This window comes from Vicia villosa, linkage group LG7 (assembly GCF_029867415.1).
Source record: "Vicia villosa cultivar HV-30 ecotype Madison, WI linkage group LG7, Vvil1.0, whole genome shotgun sequence".
NCBI classification, from domain to species: Eukaryota; Viridiplantae; Streptophyta; class Magnoliopsida; order Fabales; family Fabaceae; genus Vicia; species Vicia villosa.
The window spans coordinates 116,318,613-116,328,723 of NC_081186.1; the positions used below are offsets into that span (position 1 = coordinate 116,318,613).

Consider the following 10,111-nt stretch of genomic DNA (forward strand, 5'->3'; position numbering starts at 1 on the left):
CAAAACGAATGGGTCATATTGAATCTGACGATCTAGTGGAAGAAGATCTTGCTTTCCAAGTTGATGAAGTGGAACAAATTAATGATGTGACTGCAGATGAACAAACTACAAGTTTGTCTGATACAATGGTTGAGGGGCATCTAGTTGATTCGTCTATATTGGATGAAGAGCATGAAGATATTGCATCTGAGGACAATATCACATCAAATGATGAGAATGATGTGGATGACGAGCACGAAGATTTAGAATAATGAATATGTGTTGTTGAAAATGTATTTTTATAATTTCACTTAATGAACTATGTATTGAATGTGTTAATGACAACTAGTTGTTGAGATTATATTTTTATAATTTTACTTAGTGAACCATTTGTTGAATATATTTATATTAATTGCGTAATCTCTATAAATAGGTAAAATGCCACCCGACCTGATAAAGGTAAGGGTGTAGCTAATAGTGGTAAGAAGAAGCACCAACGCCCACGAGTAGTAGTATGTCAGTCACCTCAGTTGGCCACGTGTCCTCCCCTGCAGAGTCAGGTTAATCGTATGTCCATGGCCAGTACTCAGGGTTTTCTGCCACTACTCTCCTCTCCGTATCCATATGACAGTCCGTCTTTTATTACCCCACCACCACCTGGTTACCCATCCTTCCAGCAGACACAGATGCCCCCCATCCTTCCAGCAGACACAGATGCCCCCATCCTTCCAGCAGACACATGTGCCCCCATCCTTCCGGCAGACCGGAGGATTTGGTTTTCCACCTCCCACGCAGATTAGTCCCTCATCTTTCCAGCAGACTGGAGGATCTAGTTTTCCACCTCCCACACATACTAGTCCCTCATCTATCCAGCAGACTGGAGGATCTTGTTTTCCACCTCCCACACTGGTCCCACCCCAACATCTTTCCAGCAGACTGGTCGCACCCCACATCCCCCACATGTGCCCCCACAGGATGATGATCAGGCGGAGGATGAGACCGCAGATGATCAGTTGGATGGGAGCGATCTTCGAGGGGATGATGATCCGAGTCAGATTCATATCATTGACGAGAGATTTTTTATTAGGGCCGAAGGAAGCTCGTAAGTTTCTTATTCATAAATTTTTATTTAAGTATACGTTTCCATTTTTTATAAATTTATAATTAATGTTAATTCAATTAATGTTGTTTAGATTCAAGCCGAGTCGGAGTGCTGCCAAAGTTATAAGTTATATAATTCAGCAGAATTATAAAAAACTTATAAAGACTTTTAAAGATGTTAAGGGCGATGATAGAGAACATTGGTTTACGCATTTTCAGGTATACTTAATTGATTGTTTAAGTTATTGTTATTTAAATGACTTTTTCACTACAGTTATCTAACTTTTATTTTATCTACTTTTATTGCAGGAAAAATGTGTGTGGGAACCAATGAAAGAGAGACAGATTAAAAAAAAATTATTATGGAAGAACTGCAAGACGACTTTCTGACATGCTACGACGTGTTAGAAAGCGTTGGGAACTTCATGGCATCCGTCCCAGTTGGATAGGAGAAGAAATCTTTCGGGAACTTCTTAAATATTGAGAGAGTGATGAGTTTGAGGCCAAATCTGAAAATGCAAAGAAGATGAGAGCATCTGAAAAGGGTGGTTGCCTTAATGCTGTTGGAAGTATAAGCACTGCTGAGCATGTTCGACGCATGGTAATAATTATTACCACTTCTTAAAGTTATAATTTCAATTAATAATTGATATTATTAATTATAGTTTATTTTGTTATTTAGACTAAGGAATTAAATAGACCACCCCTTATGACCGAGCTGGTTGCAAGGACTCGGAAAAAGAAAACATGAGCTTTTGTTGACAATCGTACACAAAAAGCTATGGTAAGCTATTTAAGCTATCAGTATTATTTTTTTAAGCTATCTGTATTATTTGGTTAAGTTGGGTATTATATTTGGTTAAGTTAATTATCGGTATTATTTGGTTAAGTTGGGTATTATATTTGGTTAAGCTATCGGTATTATATTTGGTTAAGCTATCGGTATTATTTGGTTAAGTTGGGTATTATATTTGGTTAAGCTATCGGTATTATATTTGGTTAAGCTATCGGTATTATTTGGTTAAGTTGAGTATTATATTTGGTTAAGCTATCCGTATTATATTTGGTTAAGCTATCCGTATTATTTGGTAAAGTTGGGTATTATATTTAGTTAACCTATCGGTATTATTTTTTTAAGCTATCGGTATTTCTGTAAGCGATGAATTGTGATGTATTTGGTGGCGATTGTGAAGTGCCAATAAAGTGTTGATATATATGAATTAAATTGGTGATAAAAGTGCCGATTCTGAACTGATGTAAATGCTTATGTATGGCATAAATGATAATGAAACCTCTGTCGTGTGCATATATATATATATATATATATATATATATATATATATATATATATATGTGTGTGTGTGTGTGCTTATGTGATGATTGATGATATGATCGGTATATCCGATTGAATATTAACCTGATGATGCAAAAAATATTGCAAAGTGGAAACCATGAATATGTGATTCCTTAATTTGTTGATGAAGTTTTATTATTCTGATTTATTAATTAATTCCGACAGGTAGAATTGGGGTGTTATAATTTTTATGTGGCATGTGAGATGTTGTGGCGTGAAAATCATGTGGCAACTAAATTTGTGGCGTGAAATTCATGTGGCAACTAAATTATATTTAACTTTTTTTTGTATGTGTAGGATGATTATCAGGCATTGCTTGTACAATTTCTGACTGTTAATCCTCAGTATACTCCAAGACCGGGAGAGCCGCTTCATCCGGATGTGGATTTTTATCTTTGGAGTAAAGTCATTGGTGGCAAGGTGCCTAACGGGTGTTTTTTTGGTGGTGGAAATTTGGCAGGCACCTTGAGACCTGATGATAGAACTCTATATCAAAGAGTTCTCGACGGGGAAGGAGGTTCACGTCCTGTAATTTTAACAGATGAACAGAGAGAAACCGTAAGACAATTGGCGGTAAATGAGGTGAGGCGGCAGAACATGAAGCGACACTGAAAGCCCAAATGGAGGCCCAAATGATGGCAATGCGGAATGATCATCAGCGGGAAATGGAGGTCATGGCGAAAAGACAATCGGATATGGAGGCACAAATGCGACAATTTATGCAATCTTTTGGTGGAAACCAAAATATGGGGGGTTCTGCACCGACTGATCAGGAAAATCTAAATGAAGATGAATTTCCCGACCAGGACTGATTGTTGATTTAATTTAGTTTTTATTTTGTTGTTACTTTTGATTTTGAATTTTGTGTAAACTAATAATTAAATTATAATTACATTATTTAGTAATATTAGATTTATAATTTTAGTTTCTTAATTTTTATATTTTAGTATATTTAGTTTATTGAATTAATTTATAAATTTTATAAATTTTAATATATTTAGTTTATTCATTTAATTATATATATATATATATATTTGTTTTTTTGAAAAAAAAAATATTAGTGACGTGATTTCCATGTCACTACTTAGTGACATGTAAATCACGTCGCAACTAAAAATGCTTTTTCGGAATCTCTGATCCAAACTTTGCGACGTGATTTTTACTTCACTAACTAGTGAAGTGAAAATCACGTCACTAAAAGTTGCCACCTTCGTAAATATTGGTTTGTGATGTGTTTTTTTGGTTTGTGGCGTGATATTCACGTCACTACTGAGACTTTTTTTTGTAGTGTGGAGTGAAAGAGGATGTGAGATATTTTTTTAATTAAGGGTGTGTTTGGTATTGAGATGAAAATGAGAAGAGAGAAGTATGTGAGAAAGAGTGAGTGAAGAGAGAAATTAATGAGAAACGAGTGAGAAATAGAGTAGATTTAATATATTGTTTGTTATAAAAGAAGTATGAAAGAAATAGAAGAGAGATAAGTGCAATTATTTTTGAAAAGACAAAAATACCCTTTGTATATTAAGTAAACTAATGCTACAAAATATTATGTATTAAAAAAAATTATATGTTAATTAAAAATAACAATTATTAGTTAATTGTTTTACTATTTCAATTATTTAAAATAACTTAATTTGTAAAATTTATTTTTTTATAAAAAAAGCCACCAAACTTCCATGTAAGAAAACTAAAATGAAATTAAAAAAATACAATAAAATGAACTTGGCAAAATCAGGGTAAAAAGTGAACTAAGACATAATAAAATCAAAATCAATCAATAGCTTTTTCTAAATTACCAAAAATTTAGTATCATTCGGAAAAAAACAATACGTAAAGAAACATAAGGCCAGCATTGGAAACAAAATAAATCAGAGCTAAATCAGAGCTTTCTCTTGTTTTTCATTCCTATAATGAGAAGAAAGCAAAATATGGTATGACCCACCTATATTCTTTCTCTCTTCAACCTTTCTTTTCATTGCCAAGCAAGAGAAGTTGTCCTTTTTCTTTGTAACTTCTCTCTTTGATACTTCTCTCTCTTATTCCAAACATAGTGTAAATGTATGTTTGATTCAAAAGAGGAAAGGAAAGACAGTGTAAGGATTTTAATTACAAACTAGTAAAGACCCGTGCGAATAATAAATATATAACGATGGTTAATAAATATATATAAAAGATATGCAAATTAAAAATAAAAAACATTTGAAATTATAATTGTCATATAAATAATAATTTAATCAAGTTAGAAATATATACTTTAGTAGAAAAAATAAATGAAATAATTAAGTAGTCATCTACCCGTGCCTTCGCACACATCATACAATATCATTATAAATCTAACATGAGTAGTCATCTACCCGTGCGTTTGTACGTATTGCACAATGTTATAAATAATAAATAAATATAATATATGTGATTATATTTATTAAAAATAATAAATAAATATAATATATGTGATTATATTTATTTGATTTGGTAACAGGTACCAAATTTTTTTTGTCCAAATTTTATTCATTGTCACTCATACCCCTATCTTATTATAAGCCTTTGAAATCTTTTTCACTTATTTTAAATAAAAATTTCAATATATTTAATAGATTTATTTTTTTCAAAATATCAGTTATAGGTTAATATGTACATATAAAAAATAAAGGAAATAATTTAGTAGTCATCTATCAGTAGTAAATAAATATAATATAGTGATGGTTAAAAATGTAAATAAAATATTAAAAAAATATGCTTACCCCATCGATAAATGTTAACATTTTATTATAAAAAAATACTAACATTTTTTGATAATTGAAATTTTTAATATTCTTTATTATACTTTAATATTATCTTTAATTATAATTAATATATTATATATATTTTAAAAAGAACATAAAAAATAAATAATATTTATAGATAAAACTATATCAAGTGCAAATATTGTATTAAAATTGTCTTTAAATTAGATCAGAATTAATAATATATATATATATATATATATATATATATATATATATATATACTAATTAGAATAAAATCTCATAATGATTATATATTTAATGAAAATAAAATGAATATTATAAGTATTAAAAATATTCATAAAATAATGTAATAATTTTGTATTTTCTATAAAAAAAATATATACTTTCATATATATTTAAAATAGAAGTAGAATTTGACTTTTTAAATATATAAAACATTTTAAAACATTTTCTTCTAAAAAAATAATTATAAATTCAATCGTTTGATAATATATTTTTTGATATACATACCAGGGCAAAAGAAACCAGAGACTGCACAGCCTGAGACAAGTGGAATGCCAGAAGCAAATGTGAATCTCAAGAAGTAAGAGGAAGAAGAAGGACTCTGGACACCTGTGAGTAAAGCATCTAGAGATAGAGGTAAGGGCATCTTGCAAACTACTCATGTTGATAGTGTTCAATGTGTTCATGGGTTTGGGGCTTTGGGAGCTTTGAATGGCTCACAAATTCCTTTTGATCGAGGACCATGTTAGCTGCTTGGAACATTAGGGGGCTGAACAAAGCTGGTAAACTTAGGGAGATTAGCTCCCATCTCCTAAAGTTACAGCCTTATATTATTGTCCTTATTGAAACAAGAGTCAAGGAAAGTAAAGCCTCTATGATAAGAAACAAACTGGGATTCAAAGGAAACTACATTGACAACTATTTCCATCATGGCAATGGAAGATTGTGGGTTGAGTGGAATCCAAATAAAGTCAGTGTGAGATATGTTAGTAGTTTTAGTTAGTTTATTCATTGTGGTGTGTATGCTCTTGATGGTAGTTTTAATTATTGGTTGACTGCCATTTATGCACATAATGAACTGATACATAGAAAGAAACTTTGGAAGGATTTGGAGGATATCCATAAGAATCAAACTGGACCTTGGTGTACTGTTGGTGATTTCAATAATGTGATGTCTAGCCAGGATAGAATTGGTGGGAACACTATTACTGAATCAGAATATGAGGATCTACATATTATGGTAGAGAATACAGGGCTAGGAGAAATGGATAGCAAGGGTGAATTTTACACATGGACAAATAAGCAAGCAAATAACCCCATGTACTCTCGTATTGATAGATTGTTGGCTAATGCTGAATAGTTCCATACCTATAATCAAGCTACCCTCACAATCCTCCCCCCTCACGTCTCAGATCATGCCATGTTGTACTTGCAGATGCCTACAGCTCATGGTGGCAAGAAATAGTTTAGATTTAATAATTGTTGGGTTGAAGCCAGAGGTTATCTTGAGTGTGTGGAAAGAAACTGGAATCAGCCTGCTAGAGGCCCTCTTATGCAGAAACTTTGGTTCAAGTTTGAGAGATTGAAACCTGATTTGTTGAAGCTGCAGAAGCAAACAAATGATATTCAGAATAAAAAGACTAAGGCAAGGGAACTGTTGGACCAGGCTTATGAAGATCTTAGATGTCATAAAATGGACCCTAACACTATTGCTTTGGTTAAGACCAGAACTGAAGAAGTGCTTTTTTGGAATGAGATGGAGGAAAAAATGCTACAACAGAGAACTAAAATTGATTGGATAAGGTTAGGGGATGGAAATAATGCTTATTTCCATGCTTGCCTTAAAGCCAAACAATGTTCCCAAAGAATGAATGTTGTTCAAAGAGAGGATGGTACCATTCTCACTACTCAGGAAGACATTACTCAGGAGGTCCACAGTTTCTATCAGAACCTTATGGGAAAGGATAGCACTGGCCTCCATCAAGTTGATATTGAAGCTCTAAGAGATGGTAGCCAACTTAATCAGGAGCAGAGAGAGATGCTTGTAAATCAGGTTACAGTTACTGAGATTGAAAAAGCTTTAAAAGACATTGGTGATTTGAAGTCCCCTGGTGTGGATGGCTATGGTGCCAAATTCTTTAAATCATGTTGGCATATCATTAAGGAAGATGTAGTAATGGCAGTGCAGGAATTCTTTGAACATGACAGACTTTTCTTGCCTTTTAATTAAACTGTTGTTACTCTGGTGCCAAAGACAAAAGAGTCAAGGAATGTCAAAGATTATAGGCCTATAGCAGGTTGCACAACTTTCTACGAAATCATCTCAAAGATTCTCACTAACAGACTAGGCAAAGTGTTAAAAAGTGTCATCCATTTGTCCCAGGCAGCTTTCATCCCTGGTCAGATCATCTACCACCATATCCTGCTAGCTTATGAATTGATCAAAGGTTATAGTAGGAAAGTTGGAGCTCCTAGGGTTATGATTCAATTGGATCTACAAAAGGCTTATGACATGGTTGACTGGCGAGCCTTGGAAACTGTGTTGAGAGAATTGGGAATACCTTGTAGATTTGTCAACTGGATTATGCTTGTGGTGAGGACAGTCACATATAGGTTCAGGGTTAATGGTAATCTAACAACTAATATGCAGGCTAAAAGAGGGGTTAGACAAGGAGACCCCATATCTCCACTCCTCTTTGTAGCAATGATGGAATACTGAACAGATTGTTGACTAAAATGCAGAAGAATCCAAAGTTTAAACACCACCCAAAATGTCAAAAATTGGGAATCACACACCTCTCGTTTGCTGATGATGTACTCATGTTTTGCAGGGGTGATTTTGATTCTGTGGAGACAATGATGAAAGGCCTGAATACCTTTGCTGATACAATAGGTCTGATTGTGAATCCAAGGAAATGCAAAGTTTTCTTTGGTGGAGTGGATGAAGACACTAAAAGAAGAATATCTGCACTCACTTCTTATGATGAAGGTATGCTCCCTTTTAGGTACTTAGGGGTTCCACTCACACAAGAAAACCGAATGTAAAGCACTATCTCCCTCTCATTGACGAAATTCTGGCTAAGGTGAATCATTGGTCTTCTAGACTCTTGAGTATGGCAGGCAGAATTCAACTTGTCATAACTACTACCACTGCTATGGCACAATTTTGGATGCATTGTCTTCCCCTCCCCAAGGCTGTCATAAAGAAGATAGATGGCATTGGATGCATTGTCTTCCCCTCCCCAAGGCTGTCATAAAGAAGATAGATGGCATTTGTAGAAGTTTTGTTTGGACAGGAAAAGCTATTGTCAGCAAGAAAAGTCCCATTGCTTGGGAGTCTGTTTGCAAGCCAAAGAATATGAGAGGTATGAACATTTTCAATCTCTATCTTGGGAATGATATAACCCTGTTAAAGTGCTTGTGGAATCTGAGTTTAAAGGCAGATAACCTTTGGGTCAAATGGGTGCATGCTCATTACCTTAAAGAAGAGTTTAATGGAGTTTAAATGTATACCTTACATTAAACCCAAAAAAAATATGTGTATGAAGATAAAAAACCCAAAAAAAAAAATCTGTATGAAGATAAAAAAAGGAAGTAGTCACATATAAATAAATATTTAAAACATGACATCCGTTTAACAATCGACTTAATCACCTAGAACCAACTCCACCAGTCCCAATAACAGCAACAACAGAACCACCCGAACGCAATTCCGCCGCATGAGCCATAGCATGATAAGCAGTAAAAACAACATATCCTAACATTACAGACTCGGTATATGGCATTGAGATTGGTAATATAGCCAGTGCATCTGCACACAATACAGTATTAAGCAAGCGCTCCCATACTATACACAACATTTGCGAGGAATGTGAAACTCTTCAATGGTGAGAGGTTTGTTAGGTGCCCAATAAACAACTCAACATATGTAAGATGGCAATCCACCACCTCCGCCAACAACAGCTTTCTAGTGAAAATCATCGTTTGTTCTGCATAAAATCTTCTAGAAGCATATCTACAAATCATTTTTCTTAACAGATCTTTAGCAGAAGATGAAAAGGAACATAAGAGGAGATACTTAGCAGAAGGAATATATCTGGAAATAGAAGTGAAAAAATAGCCAATAAGTACAGAAGCCATAATGTAATAGAAGTGCCTCTCTAGGAAAAATTCAACAACTTCTAATATTTACAAACAAAATTCAGGTAAATTCAACATATTCAAACATTTACAAACAATTGGGAGAAAATTGACAATGATTGCATCTGGAACAACCAAAACGTACAAAGAAATACACATGCATAAAATTCCAATAGTAAAAAAGCACACCACATACAAAACAAAGCAATATAAACACAATCAACACTTCAACATATAAAATAAATGCTTCAATTTGATAACAAACAACAAATGCAACCCTAGCTCATGACATCCAGAAGAAAAAAATGTACTGATGTTGTTTTTGAATATTTTTTTCAAAAATTCATTTGTATTTCAATGTAAACCAAACAAAGCATAACATAACAGTCTGGTTTGAAAAAATTGAAGCAAAAAATGAAAATTGAATGAATGAAATGAAGAAGATAACCTTGATTAAGGATAGGGGAGAGGTATGAGATGATGTTGTAGATGGTTTCATCTGAGGCGAGGGTGGTTCAACGATTGGGAAGAGAACCTTGAAAGTTTCTCTGAACTCAAACCTAAAACAATAACAAAATCACGAAACTAAAATAAAAAATTGAATCACATTAAAAACACGATGAATTGAACTTTAACCGATGCAAAAAAAGCATATCGAACAATTTTCAGCAGCGAATCATACACGTTTCAGATTCTAATGCGTTTGGATTTTGAATTGAGAGGCACAAGTTGAAAAGTAAGGCGAAGAACAAATCTGTAAAGAACTTAAAATACACAAATATCACAA

At 33.4% G+C, this 10,111-nt stretch overlaps 1 protein-coding gene across 1 annotated transcript; it reads left to right on the top strand.

Moving 5' to 3' along the window:
* Positions 1-7,920: 7,920 nt before the first annotated feature.
* LOC131620044 (uncharacterized) lies at positions 7,921-8,689 on the top strand. The gene is made up of 2 exons (XM_058891068.1): positions 7,921-8,189; positions 8,305-8,689. Exons 1-2 carry the CDS (start codon positions 7,921-7,923, stop codon positions 8,687-8,689), a joined length of 654 nt encoding a protein of 217 aa, XP_058747051.1.
* Positions 8,690-10,111: the final 1,422 nt, after the last annotated feature.